The sequence below is a fragment of the Egretta garzetta genome, unplaced genomic scaffold, assembly GCF_000687185.1.
Source record: "Egretta garzetta isolate BGI_Z169 unplaced genomic scaffold, ASM68718v1 scaffold104, whole genome shotgun sequence".
Lineage (NCBI taxonomy): Eukaryota > Metazoa > Chordata > Aves > Pelecaniformes > Ardeidae > Egretta > Egretta garzetta.
Window position 1 is genome coordinate 1,557,490 of NW_009259485.1, and position 15,908 is coordinate 1,573,397.

A 15,908-nucleotide genomic window follows, 5' to 3' on the forward strand; every position below is an offset into this window, starting at 1 on the left:
TTCTGCAAAATAAGTGCTTTCTTTTCTCTCTCTAACATGTAGAGAAGGGCTATTACCAGTGTATGTTAAAAAAAGTGACTATCAAAAGAAAAAAACACAACCTCATTTCTTAGCACCACTGTTCCTGTAGAATAATTTATTTCCCTATTTCCTTTCATATTCAAAAGTCGGAAAGAAATGGGCACAAACCGATGAATTTGTAAAAACAAGCAAGCAAAAAACTATAAACACCTTTGCTTTAAACTAATAGTCCCTCTGCCCCAAGTTCTACTTATATTATTTCTATTGCATTAGAAATCAAACTGTTAGGTAAACTCTGATTTTGATAAAAAACACGCCAAGTTTTATGATAAGTGCTGGTGATGGCACTTGGATAATTTATGTATTGTCTTCCAAAGCAGCAACAAGATAGTCTTATTTACTTGCTTTAAGCTTTAATTTAGTTTGGCAAATAATATTGGTTAGATCATCAGATTTCTTGTTTCTTTAAACTGCTGAAAATGTAATTCATTACAAGAAAGGAATAAGTAATACTATTTGGAAACCTAACTTTGAAATAAAGAGTATCCTGGAAAAATCACTGCTTATGTTTGATTGTTGCACTGTGATCCGGTGAGTTTCAAGGTTCACTCAATTTTTGGTTAATAATTAATGGTATTTTATTTACAAAAAATATAAAATGAAAACTAGTACAGATACTTCCCATGAATACAAATTACAACAGAACATCTCTCGTGCATTGATCAGTAATGAGATATTATATGCACTCCAGTCATAAATCCCAGTGGAAAGTTTAACTGATATAAGTTCTATTCTTAGGCTGACTAAATAAGCTTGCACTGATTTATTGAGTAAACTGAAAGATATTTCAACTTTCTTTGGGTGAATTTGTTCACTTCAATACAAGTATAAGAAGTAATATTAAATCCAACACCACACTACTCAGCTCATATACCTCAAAGATAAGAAACTCCTCAAAAGTGATGGGTAAAATGTGTTAAAATAGATGTTACTTTCATTAAAAGGAGGAGGAAGGATTTCAACATGTACTGAAAATGGCATAGGTTCAAAGCTCAACTTTAATTTCTTTGATACACCAAAGAACATGTTAAAAAGACTTGAAATACCAATTATGATACTTTAAGTTGATACTACAGAGAAGCCCTGAGCTTCAACGGAATGAAACAATTCAAGAGCAATATTTTTTTTTTATTTTTTCTATTTCTTGCCAGTACACCATTAGCTCCAAAATCTGAAACTCTTGTTTAGGGCAGCAATACTGCACTGTTTTCTGAATATAAAGTACCCTCCTCAAGTGGACTTCACTACAATGCTCATCATATTCCAAGAAAACTACAGATTATAACATTTTACTGCAATCAGTTTGGTTTTTGAAGGTGGACAATTTGATGAAAATAAAATTCCACATTAATAACTAAAAAAAAAAAAAAAAAAAAATTAAGGTTGAAATCTGCAACTGAAGCCAAGAGCATAAGGCAGTGGAGTGTGCCCTTTACTAACATACACATTGGCAGCTTAAAAAGAGCTTTCTGATTTCTCATATTTTCCTATTGTTCTTCTTAACTTGTTCAGTTTAGCTTCGACAAAACTAGACCTTGGAAGATTAATTTTAGTCAAACTTTATTTCCATATAAAATGCAGTTAGTATTCTCGTTAAAAAGTGTTCTTTACCAAATAAGTTTTCTTATCACTTGCAGAAATATATTACTTATTGCAAACATTTAAACAACTTTCACTATGTCAATGCAGGCTAAGGGAATAAAGATTTGCAAACTAAAAATACGAAGAAACTCCTCTTTTTTTTTTTTTTTTTTTTAACTGGCTAAATTAAAAGCAGAGAAGTGCTAAGTATAGGAGAAAATACCCTGCAGCTACTCAGGTACTAGCACTGTAGAAGGATAGATTAAGAAAACACCTTGTTGGATTGTACAGTGCATACCAGAGCTAGCAGTTCTGAAGGTGCATCTTAGAGCAATTTCTGAGCAAATCCAGATTCTGAGTGACATACAGTTTTGGATGGGAGATCTGAGTGTACAATGTTTGAACCTTGCCATGCTACCTCTCCCCTGGATCTTTAAAAGGACATAAACAGTATGGCTATTTAATTCAAAAATATTTTGTGAAGTTTGGACAGTACATTAAGTTATTTCCGACCTGCCTCTCATTTGGCTTTCTCTTAACCAAGATAAAACATAATTTTTCAAAGCATCCCTTTATACTTTCAGTTATTAGAAAAAGAACAATCAAAAGTATACAGTATTTTGTGTTACTGTAGCTTTCCCAGAAGTGATTAGCTGGAGATCCCTTTGTAGCCTTTCTGGTTGCTTAGTTCTTTCAACATGCACAATTTCACCAAAGCTTTATGACTAATGTGAGTGTAGATTTCTATAATAAGTAATATTCTCATTTAGGCCACAGTGCATTTTAAAGTTTATTGGTACAGGTCAAAAATGCCCTTTTTATTAGGCTAAATCTGCAGTTATAGACTGAAGTGGGAGTAAAATGTTTTATATACTACAGTTAAGTGGTACTGTTGAATGTTCTAATGTACTATAGCACTGATAGATGGGTAAGAAAGATGGGCTTAGAATAAGGAAGCGACAAGATGTGGTTGGGAACAGGAAAAACTATCATTAGGTATCACTCATATGGCTTTGGAAATAATTTGAAAGGAAGAAAAAAAAAAAAAAAAAAAAAAAAATACAGATCTATGAAAGAAGACCAGACCCCAAACTAAGAAATTAGGATATAGCTGGTAGTATCCTCAATTAAAGAGACAGTCATGAACAGTTTATTTTTTAACTTTTAATAATGAAGACTGATCTTTTTAAAATTAACTCAAACATGGAAAAGGAAGAAAATAATTCCACTTCAGCATGTTTTGTTTTCCATCCCATAGGAAGCAACTATTCCAAATAATATAATATCTAACCTTAGACCTTAGGATTCATATCTTTTTGGACCCACTGAAACAAACCCAGTATTTTTTAATAGATCTCACTATATAACAAGTTTTCAATAGAATGATCTCGGAGCAACTGCTGTTAGGTGGATAAACAGACACTGGGTAAACTCAGCAGAGAGTAATTGGCTGTGTCTTGTTTTCAGTCAGCGGCTGGCAACAGAGAAAGAACAGAGTTAAAGCACCGGGGTAAGCTTGGAGACTGATTAGTCAGGAAACTATTGCTAAAGGCAGCAAGAGTAGGAGCTATCCCAGGAGCTCTATCACAGCAGTTTTCTCTGCCCTCTGAGACACAACTGGAAATCCCTTAATGCACTCTGCCCTTCATTTATTTTTGCTACTGGACATTTGAGAGCATTTAAGAACGTTACTTTTTTGAGTAGTTGCCTGATGATGAATCACACAGAATTAAAATGATTTTATATTTCTATGGGAAAGGGGAAGACTACCATCTACAGTACAATTATAAAACTAAGGATTACCTGATAACAAAGTACTTTTTATTCTGTGCCGAATAGCCAGAACAGAGTTTGCAACTAGTCACGCATATGAATTTATCTTGCATACCAGGAAGGCTACATAACTTAAAGCCACAGTACTGATTCATTTACTTTTAATCCAGATAGTCTAATGAAACATTAGAACACTCAAAAATACTATCAGTGCAGCTAGCAGTATAATATAAATTACACAAACACAATCTACAGTAAAGGGAAACACCTGAGTATCAAAGTACTAGAATTTGGAAGCACGAGAAAGTTGGCTAGCCAAATTTAATGCAAATGTTTATAGATATATGCACTGTAAGAGAATTACTTTTTTTTTTGCCTTCTCACAAGAACTTGTATCATTTATTGCCTAGGACATTTTATACCAACCTAAAGAGCAGCTGTTCAAGCTATTGCTTTATCTTCACTACTGAGTGTGCTGTGCCATGTTTTATTAACTTTATTATAGATAGAGAATTAAAACATGGAGAAACCTCTTCAGGTCTCTCAGCCTCAAGCACTTTACATTAGAGGCCTGAACTCATTGACTATTAACAATTTACATAAGCTAACTCCTGTGTAAAATGGTTTGTCCCTCTCTGTAAGGCAGTATAAGGAGCCTAAGCTCCCTAAATTGTATATCTATATTTATCAGGTATTTTATCTCTTCAGGAGATTAAATACATAAATTAATTTTGGGAGATCAGCTAAAAAAGCTTAATACCTGATATCCCAGAGTAATTAACATTATGAAGCACTTCATGTGTTTAGTGCTTTGATCCTACTGTTTTCACTGCAGTTGTAAACGTTTGGCACTTCTGTAAAGCAGACCCTGTAGATCTCAGCTTGAGAACCAAACAATGTAAACTGGGAAAAAACCCAAACAACCCAAAGGAAAAGCCAACAACCCCTCTCCCTCCCAGAATGGTTTAGGACCAAAAGAAAGGATAGCACACTCTACCAGCTTCTAGCATTTATTTTGATGTAGCTCTCATTTCATCTCATCATATCTAATTTTTTAAACACCAAAATTTAACAGAGCCTCCCCAAGCTCCTCCATCAGCCTGATTTGGCATGGTGTTCATAGGGGTTATCAGCAGATTTGGAATCATTAAACTGACTTGCTCAGTTCTTGAGTTAATGATGGTGGAGTGAAAGATTAGACATCATAAAGTTTACTTTCTCATGGAAAAGATGGATCAGTGAAAATATTTACATTTTAGAATGTAGGAAGAAAGAGAATATTAAAGTCTCCCTTCTTTGGTAATGACAGCAATAAAATGCACCCACTGAAATAAGAATAGGCCCTCAGACAAATTTCTCAAGAGACAGTTCTTATGGGAAGAGAAAGAAATTTTGGCAAGGTATTGAAGTATTTGAGGAGGAATTTCTACTTTTGAAACTAACGAAACATAAAGAAAAAAAATCACCAAATGTAATTATGACTACAGTAAAAGCCAAACAACCCCCCAACCTTATACAAAGCTATAAAAGCAATAGAAGCATTTATGTATTAATAGAATATATATTCTGTTCCCTTCTCCAGTGGCTAGAGAAAACAATTGGAAGATCAATGTAGCCCATCAGTCTCCACCTTGAACACTTATTTCTCTGGCTAACACATCTGTAGTACCTCGGACCACTGCTTCTCAGTTAAGGTACACAATTCTGATATTAAATTTTTTTGCTGTTACCAAACTAAAAGACCAGTAAAATTTAGGTGCCAAAGTCAACCTGGGTAATGAAAAATCTCACTCAGCTGCATTTAACCCTGGTTCATCCGATTCCATTATTCCCTCAGGTTTTACTGAGGTTCCCTCAGATTTAAACCATGTTTTCCATATTCCTGGAAAGTTCCTTTCTGTTCATTATCCCCTCTGCTCACACAGTTTCACTATAAATAAAAATTTTACTGAGTCTAGTGAATCAAATATTCATACTGAATGGGGAAGGCTGATGACGATTCCTGCCAGAAAAATCCAGTGACTGAAATAAAATGCCTACCATGACCTGGAAGCTCTAACCATGAACATATCAGCCTCTCAACTTGTGCTGCATTAGGCAGGCATGTGCCAACAAACAGTTTACCTGTGGTTCCATCAAGCTATTTTAGCCAAGATGTTTATACCAAAACAGCGGTGATTTCATTCCATTCCATGCAACAAATATCTATAATATTAATACAATCTCCTCCATTTCCCACTATTACAATTCATTTTTTGTGAAGTAGAAATTAATCTCATATTTTAAATAAAACAAACTGTCAGTAAATCAAGCAAAACAGGAAGCATATCCTGTTTTCAGGTTATTTAAAATGGTTTCCCTCTTTCTATTTGTGAAAAGTGATTATCAGAAAATGCTGTCTTTCTAGCTAGTATAGGTTCCCAAACGGCAGGGAAGAGCCCAAGTGACAAAGTGATCCTAGATATAAAAATATATAACATATGAAATGAGTTAATTCAGATTTTAGAAATAGAACAGACACCTATGAAAAGATTGTTCATTATGGCAATGTATCCTACTTTTCTATGGTTCAAGGCTTGTTAAAATTCTTGGACACATCGCCTGAAACTACATAGCTTGATTAGGTGCTGTATACAAATACCCAAATTTGTTTTGAAACCCTCAAACTGGGTTGTGATACCCAAATTTGTTCCTGGCCTAAAATCTATCCTGCTTCAAGTAGACAAAGTAGTCTGATCAGAGCTAATTCAAGTATCTGTATGTGCACTGTACTGTAACATACTGTGTACACTCATCTCTTTTCAAATACAAAGAAACAGGCTTAAAGCCTATGAAAACAGATAATAAGAAAAAAATCTGGAATAATTATTTGCCTATGCTGAAAATCTGCTGAGATTTCTTTCCATTTCCCTGTTTATGACACTAGGTATTCTTGATGTTATCTTTTCAATTTCTTATTTTATCATTTTGCTATGCCACAAGGAGAGAGAAATCAACAACTGCAAGTTTGATTACGATGTAGAAGAAATTCACTCTTAGTTTTCCAACCCCTAGTTTTTAGGTTTTTGAAAACCTAAGACAAATATGGTCAAACTTGTAGGGTCAGATAACAGCTTTTCTTTGATTCCTCTATATGGAGTTAGATAAACATCATGAGACAATAAAGCATAAGAAAAACTCTTTACCCTGATAAAATAAAAAAAACCCCTCAACATTATAAAAATGTTTTCTTTTTAAGATATCATGACAAAATGTTGTAACAGAAAGACTGTGCTACTAACAAGGCATTGTTAAAGTCTTTCAAAGAAAGAAAGAGCATATATTAACAATCTTGTTTTTTGCAAATCTTGAGGAGGTAAAACCTGCTAGGAAATAGCATGGACTTCAAGTAATTTTTCTGTTTTGTTAAAACGCTCTTGCTTTAAAAGGTTTTTTTTTAGAAAAAACATTACCATTCCAAGAACAAGGGTCAAACTACTTTACAGTGTACGTTTCAAAGTGAATAGATTCTTGATTAGCCCCATATTAGCCCAAATATTCCTTCCTGAAATGACTTCAACTATAGCTTCTCATCTTGGATTTGTAAGCTACTTCAACATAAGAAAAGAGGAGTTATAATCCAACTACCTCACGCTACTCCAGATCATTGAGTGTAAGTCTGGCTATCATCTTTCCTTCTGCCATTCATGTGAAAGCTGCATTTGCCCCCTATATTTCCTTCCTTACTACTCATGATCTCCTAGTTTAAGCCACCAAGCAAAAGACTCTTGAGGCTTCTGATTATTTTGCTGCGTGATTGATGTATTTTTGCCTTAGGCATGTATGATGGAACTACACAAGACTCATCTATTTTTGGGATGAAACAAAGATGATACTGCATTTATCAAGCAACTTACAGACCCAACCACCAGTTCTGGTTCAACTTAAAGGCCAATTTCCCTTTAGAGTACTCCAAAACTTGAAAGTAAAGTTTCCAAGTGTTCCTACCCCAACAAAGGGAAGAAGCTGCAGGATACTCTTGTTTTCCTTGCATCTATTTAATGTCCTTTATTTGTACCTTTGCAGAGCATTAGCTTATAGTGAAAAAAATCAGGCAGAAACATAACTCCAGTATTTCTTTTACACTGTACATTTTTACTCTGTTGCAACAACCACTTAGGAAAAAAACCTGAAACTAAATTCCCCCAAAGGAGGAAAAAATACCCAGAACATTAAGGGAACACATCACTTAAATGGCAAAGAAAGATGAATTAAGAAGCATGCTTAAAAAATTTAATGAGTAATGTTTTGTGCTTTCTCTACATCTTTTGAATTGCTGACTAAACAATGTTGCATCAACCAGACATCATTTGAGTCACAAAACAGACTCAGGTCAGGGCTGATACACTGTTTCCATCTCAGATTTCATCCCCAGTGGAGTCTTTTAACCAGAGAAAACTCATTTCTAATGTCTAGCTAACAAAATTTCTCTACCCAATATGTAAGGTTTGTTGGTTTTGTTTTTGTTTGTTTTTTTTTTTAAAGATAACCCCTTTAAGAATATATATATATACATACACACACACATAAAACAATATAAAGAGCATTATGACTGTTATTCAGTCAATACATACATCACTTACTCTGTTTGGATCAGAGTTCTTAAAGCCTTTGAAGAAAGAGGCAGGAGTGTGATCTACTTGTTTTTAACTAGAAGTGAAGGAGTCTGGTAAATTTATACCTAAAATCTTGTTTAACAAATATGGAAGAGGCTTGAAAAGTATGCTGAGAAGTGACAGAACCTCTTTGCTATACAGATCAACTCAGTAATTGTCTTTGAGTGGGAAGTTCTGCACGGCTAAACAATGAAATACAAATATGGGTAAATTGTTGGTAATCTACAGCTCCCTTCACAGATTTAAGATTGTCCACTGATGCATATTCAGAAGACTTCTTTGAATATATAACTTGCTTGCTGTAGCTTTTGGAAATCTGGTCATCTAGGTAGAGGATTATGAAGCTGACATTTACTGTACGTGCAATTATGGAATATATAGTGTCACTGCCTTCAAATGTCACCTCTTTGCCACAGTTCTTATCTTGCAGAAAATGTCCTTGCCTCCCTTAAGAGAAGTGGTCCCATTCAACTAGTACCAATGAACACTGGAAAGATATTTGAAAAAGCAATTAGCTCTTCTGAGTGTCTAAATTGACATCTCCTAAGGGTCTCACTTTAGGAATGAAGATGTCAAACCTCTGGAGAGTAAGCCCCATTATAAGGTCCACCTTGTCTCGAGGTGGCACCTAAAATTTTTACTCTTAAAAAGCTTTAGTTCTCTTTCTTGTCTATATTATGTTAACATATAATTCTTTATGATAAGACATGGAATGGAGGATATGCATGCCACCTTACTCATGGGAGTTGATAAGGGAAACCTCACAAAACTTTATAAGAGGAGTAATAAAAGAGACACAGACATTTTTTGTAGGATTACAATTCCTCTTCTAAATACAGGTAGTGCCAAGGTTGACAGTGTGTAGTTGGCTTATACTAATAAGTTAACAAAACTTACTTCTTTCTGTCTATACCAATATTTTCACAGTACTAATATACATTTGCTACTAATTTGAAGTAACCTTTTCCCTTCTTAACAGAGATTGCATCCATTTTGCGGGATCTGGCATTTTAAAATAAAAAAATAAATAATTACATGAGTGTTTTATACCTCTCTATGTCACTCTTTATTATAAAGGTTGATTTAAAAAAATTCGTTGGAAAGGCTCTGGGAAAAAAGATAATCAAGATTTGTCATTTTTTATCCAAAACTCTTCTTACTGACTGTCATCCCTCATGACTCAAATACTTTCTCAACTCCAACACTGAATTACAAGAGGGAGTTCACTAGAAAAAGATCCTAAAAACTTCTCATCAAAATTAATCTTATTCCTAGACATTTTGGAATGTAAATTCTTCAGGGCCAGCTCTGTGACAGACTGTATGTGTATGCAACTATGGCAATGCAGAAATAGTTCTAAACAAACAAATAACAATGAGTAAATTCACTTCCTTGTCCGGATATTTTTTTTCCACACATGCAAAATTGACTCTTACGGTCACAGTTTCTTTGAACTCTGCTGTCTGTTCTAGGAAAAAACCTATTATAAACAATGCAGATGCTTTCAGGGGAATTATTTCTATTAGAATAAGCAGCAATTTTGCTTGGCCTATGAAGTCAATATTCAAGTGAAGCTTTGGTCTTAAAATGGGAAAAACTCAGAACTACATTTTTGGTTTTTTTTAATAGAAATCCTATTAAATGTTTTCATTTCATAACAGTGCCTACAGATATTCCAAGTCTTCTGCTGAGGAAACTTGTCTATTCAGTAAAACTTCACAAAGCCTTACAAAAATTTTCTCCAGCAGCGGTACAAACACTCCTGGTTTTAGATCACATACAGAAAGAAGAATAGGTTAACATGCATTAGTGCCCTCAAAACAGTATCTAACATGAAGAATTGGTAGTGCTCAAGAACACAACTTTACTAGTAGCGTGTACTGGGTAAAAAGTTATTAAAATGTTATCTTCACAGATTTCATTGTTTTTCCAGTGTTAGATACTTCCTAATGTTCACTTCCTACAGTTGTGGAAAAGACAACAACATACACAGACTTATAAGAAAATAAGGAAAAATTAGGACGAAATGTCATTCATAGTTTCCTGTCATATACAGCAATGATGAAATAAAATAGTGACCTCTAAGTGGCTGCACTGTCAGTTTCTAGAGTTAAGATGAGCCCAAGCTCGTTGTCAGCTATGATTGTCAAAAATCAGGCAGCAGAGACACTAATATGAACCTCAGATGACAGTTCTATTATGAATAAGACATAAAAAAACCCCAATGAACATGAAAAAAGGATTTTCTTCTGCTTAATTGGGACCAGAATGACATTACTCGACCAAGATTTTATTTAACAGATGTGTTTAAAATGCTTCAGACTAAATGTGACGTGAACATTATGCTATTGTTTATAGATTTATTGAACAGTTATAGTAATTACGACTATTTCTTACCACGGAATTTTGATTTGAGTATAGAAACAAGACCTGACTGTTACCTTTGGAATTGTAGTCCACAACCCAATTACTGATTGCAATAGAAAGATTTCTTTCAACCTTCGCAGTCACAGACGACAATCTGTATTTTTTTTTACTTCCATTTTATTATAGCTTTTCTTTACTCAACAGCATTTTGAATACAATCTACTTGTAAAGAAAAACACTTTCTGCTGCATTTGAGGTATATATACCCGCAATCAAACCTCCATCTCAAATTTGTATTCATGCATGTCTGATAACACTACCTTGGCTAATGCTACTGCAAATAAATGCGTAGCCATAGCAGCAGAGAACTTGATGCAGGCTGCAAAGCCTGACCAAAAACTTCATGAAAAGTGCAGCTTTTTGTGCTGCTATGGGCTCTGTGCTGCCTTGGATATACTGCAATGTGTATTTGAACTTAACTAGCTTCAAATAAATGTGCAAGCTGCAAATATGCCTTGATTGTTGTTGTAAATAACTGATAAACTCAGATCAGCCATAGCTATTAGCTGCTTGAAACGATCTTCTAATGCGCAAAATCCTGATCATTGAAAATTAAGTGCTTTCTTCTGCTCCCTAAATAATATAAAAAAGCTCCCCTATTAGATGCTACTGAATCAAAACCTTACCGAAGTACAACGCTAAAACTACACTAATATTCTACTGGTGTCATACCATGCTCCAGACGGGAATTACAGCAAAAGCACATAGCACAATATTTACTGCACTTTATGCCTCTTTGCAGTTAAAGCAAACTGTAACATTAACAGGTAGTTTGGAACATATACGTAATTCAGTTGTTAATTTAAAAATGCAAAGCACCATGAATGGAAACAAAGGAAATAAATATGGTAATCACATCTATGTCAACAAAAATGTAGTGAAAATGATTAGTATTCTTAAGGTGTTAGAACATTTCCAAGATCTAGCAATTCCAAATGTATGTTATTTCTTAGTTATGCAACGAGGCTTTTCCTCAGCAAGAAATTATCTGTCTTGATGGGCCTTGTCACAAGCAGAAAAAATACGACTGGTAATTCTGATCACAGAAATAGAGTAGGTTTAAACTTGACAAAAAACGCATAACATGTTAGAAAGAGGCAATCTGTTCAATAAGAGAAGAATGCAGTAGGACTGAAAATAAAATAACACACCCAAGAGGCTATCCTGGGATGCAGCATGAGACCCAGTACTCCTCTTTAATCAGAAAAATCAGCTGAACACTACCAGAGCTTTCTGGGGAGGTCAGCAGATCATGAAGAGAAAAATGGCCAAGCAATGGCTAGCATTCCACTAAATTTACTATTCCTCCTTTTTTTTTTTTCTTAAGCAGTCTGTTTAGTTAAAAGAAACAATTTCAGTTCTCAGTTCTAGAGCTGAGTAGTGTTGGCTTGCTCCTCTGTATTACTTTGTTTTATAGGGGCTTGGCTCAGCCTCACGAGCAAGCGACAGTTTGGTACCTTGAGCAGTATCATACTGAGGATGACAATGGCAATGGTGAAAGAGATTTACTTCCTGCTTCCATTTATATTACAGCTATGGAAGAAAGTGTGCATTCTGGTTGCATTTCTCTCCCTTGCCTTCATATTTGAAACATGGAGCCACTACCTTCTAGCTCCCATCTATGCTGAGGTGTGATTTCTATTCCACTTTTTTAGAGAAATGTCTGTAATCATAAAGACTAAACCAGTTTTTATCGATTTGTTTGGTTTTGTTCTGAAACAGAAGAGATTAGCTAGAACTTGATGGCATCTGACCAACAGAGATTGTTACACTCTGAATGATTTCGAGGATAGACACTTCAAGTCACGGCTTGTAACTCTTTTTGACTGTGTGATGAGTCGAAGAAGTTCATCCTATGTATCGATCTGCAGTGTGTATTAATAAAGTATATCTACTATAAGTGAATCTGTTAGTTTCATCAAAAGAAGCAGTAACCAAACTGGTTACCAGTTAACCCAAACAGTCAAAACCAGTACAGAAGCAAAGCAGGAAAATACTGGAATTGCTGCATGAGGTCTCCACATATTTTAAGCTTAGAGTAAGTCAGTGGCTTTTGTGCCATGATACAAAATTTAGCAACCATTTGAAATGTTAGGTGGGGAAGAACAGCAAAGCAATGAAAGGCCAAGTTAGTGTTTCTGTCTAACGACATATCACATTTTTTCTGAAGTAAGCTGAAATCACAGACTTCTTGCTTATACAGCATATATGTAATAAACCATTATATACAGTATTCATCACTTATGATACACATATACATAGAAAGAATAGATTATTGTATATGTATCTATATTAGATATAAAGTGCATGAAAAAGTTATGTAGAGGATAATACTGAAAAACCCCTACATTATACATTGTTGAACTCAGAAATAGAAAATTAAAGAAACTTTATCATTATAAATCTTGCTTTGACTGACCATATCATTAACTTCAGTGAGGTGGTTACGATCTGAAAATAAACTTTGATACTCAGGGTCTAGTATTCATTCTAGATAGTATGCAACCTACACAATATTTGATTTCCCAATAACAAAATAAATTATTAAAAGCAAATTCTCAACTGAACCTACACAGACTTTGAGTAGGGAAAAAAAAAAAAAAAAGTTCACTTCAAAGATGAACTTGGAGCAACCAATGACCATATACTTTTATCAAAAAGCCAAAAAGGTTTTGATAAGTGAACTCAACATCATCTACACCAAGTTTAGTGCTCTGTTTGGTTCAAGGTAGAAAGATGCGACATGTAGATATTGTGACAAGTGTCAACAAATCAAAAACATACTAATGAATTCCTTAAAAGCAAGCTTAGAGTTGTATTATCCTGTTCTTGAGCTAACAAGACAGGTGAAAGAAAAGCTGAATTCATAAAATGTCTTAGAATCAGACTGTCTCAAAATGCTCTATAGAAAAACTGACTTTAGTAAAAACAACAAAAAATCCAAGAGTTTACTTTTACTTTTCTCTCCAAATTATATGTCTGAACTTTAAACTTCAGTACCAACTTATATTCATCTGATGTACAAATCAGTCCCTCAGGTTAGACTAAGATTTTGTGGAATTAAAATCTTGGTGTTTTTTTTTATTTGTTTGTTTCTGGTGTTTTGTCTTTAACCTGAAACATAAAACATGGCCCTGATGTTTGTCCAACAGTTTGAAAACTGGAAACTTACACTGTCTGTCACAGACATCTAGATAGATAGAATGGGCTGAAAAGCAGTAACATTCAACATAATTGTTCTTACAAGCAGAAACACCTATAGGACAAATTCAGTTGTGCTCCGCAGTCATTATTCAATTATCAATATGTTATGTGCTAGACAAGCACGTGTCAAATATACTTGATTCTTCTTCGAGCCAATTCCTTTAAGTGAATTAATTATCTTTCAACTGTCCTTCCAGCTCTATTTTCTTTAATTTTATGTTTAATAATGCCAAATTTTGTATGTTGGTTTTTTTTTTTTTTTTGCTATAGACACTTAAGAAATAAACACTTAAACATTAGGTATAATTAGTATCATCAATTTGATGGTGTCTGCTTTACAAACTCTGCAGTGCATTTAAATATCAAAGGATAATGCATTCTGCTTACAAAACTAAGAAAGGAGATTCTTTTTTTTCTTTAATGGAGGTACTCTATATATAAACTTTTTCCTGAGATGACTAGTTATGAGCTACTGAAAACAGTCACTCTGGAGTCCTCAAGCTTGATTAAAACACAGCTAATTCTGTAGATTGTCTAACAAACAAAGCTAAAAAGCACATACCCCCTCATTTTAACTTTTCAACTTTTAACCTTTCAACTTACTTGAGTAAGTCCTACTGATTTCATTGAGATAATTCAGGAGTTTATGAATAAATATATGTATAAGATTCACGCTTGAAATTTAGAGAAATATTTTGCCATGAAGTAACTGATTAATTTACTATTATTTTGCTGATACAACATCCCTTTTGATTATACTGGTAAACAATAGCTTAAACCACTCCAGCTCCAGTATCAAGAAAACCAAGACACAGGAAACCAGAAATGAATGCAAAAAGTTCTCTGTTTTGGTATCATAAACACTTAACATTTAAGATATTCTGCAATCTCTACTTTCTGTTATAGTTCCATAATCTATTAAAACATCCTTGCATAATTGTTCTTAAGAGTTATAACACTACTACATTTAAAGTAATAACCAAATTTTAAATAAATAAAAAGCCCACAAAAGATAGAACAGCTTTGCAAAGTGATCAATTAATATAGCTTTGGGATGTAATATTCAGATGAATCTTAAAAAGCAAGGTTCCAGTATGGTTTCAGTATTCCACTAATGTAGAAAACGGAAAAAAAAAAAAATCACAGCAGTCTTTTGAAAGCACAAATCAACTACGTAAGCTAAGAAGAACATGCAAATCATGAATATGGTTTATTACCATGGTTACAAGCTTTCAGCACAGGCCTCTGTGTGGTTGGACTGAGATTTTGTGGTATGTCTGGAAAAGCAAGGGAACAATAGAAATAAAATACATCTTTGAAAGTTACTGGAGTATTGTAATAACATTACTAAGCAGAATTATTTAGAAGTTAGATATTTCTATATACCAGTGAAATTATTTTATTCATTTATGGGGCAAGATGAATTTCTCTTCCCCATTCAACTATAAATGCTAAAAAGTTAAAGTACATGTGGCTGTATCGCAGAGTCTTGTCATAATAATCAGGCTATGCTAAATTCAGTACATTAATCTCCAAAGTGCTACTGACATCAGCAAAATAGCCTGAACATCCCTGAAACTGTCATTGCAAGAATTAAACCTGATAGCATTTCATTTCTAGAGCACTGGACGCATAATGCTTTTAACTTTCCCTGGAAAATAAAATGTAAACCAGAATATTCACCTTTAGACTTTGGTGTCCTTTTCCTTCGGTCTCGAAAAGCTGCACCTGACTGCAAGGCCTCCAACAGGCTATCCATCACTCCAGTCTCCTCACCTTCTGTAAAGGAGAGAAGGAACCCTCTAGGTTACCATAGCAATATCAAAGCATAATTAATAATAAAAATAAACAACAACAATAAAAGATATTAATGGTATTATTAAAACTATTTATTTCAAACTTAGCTTAGAGTTTTAACATTGACAAATTGCTCTCTTGCAATTAATCACACCAGGTTTGGTTTTCTATACATTGAACTAGGCTATCTTTTATTCCATTCATTTCACATTCCTCTTTCTCTATACTGAGAGTCAAGTATAGTTTTAAGTGAAATGTCATTTCATTCATATTTGCATTTCAGTACCCTTTTGCAACTGCAAATAATCAGTTTCATGTCAGCTTTCAAGAGCTGTCCCTTAAATGATTTGCTATGTTAGACAAGAGATCATTTCAGTTATTTTTATAAAA

At 34.1% G+C, this 15,908-nt stretch overlaps 1 protein-coding gene across 1 annotated transcript in view; it reads right to left on the minus strand.

Annotated features, from left to right (window-relative positions):
• Window positions 1–15,908, minus strand: part of LOC104124841 (protein diaphanous homolog 3-like) — a gene marked incomplete at its 5' end in the record, with an annotated part of 133,877 nt that overhangs the window by 43,667 nt on the left and 74,302 nt on the right. Inside the window, 2 exons of the mRNA XM_009637216.1 lie at window positions 14,939–14,998; window positions 15,405–15,500. Of these exons, the coding sequence (XP_009635511.1) occupies window positions 14,939–14,998; window positions 15,405–15,500 (156 nt within the window). The remainder of the gene's footprint in view (window positions 1–14,938; window positions 14,999–15,404; window positions 15,501–15,908) is intronic.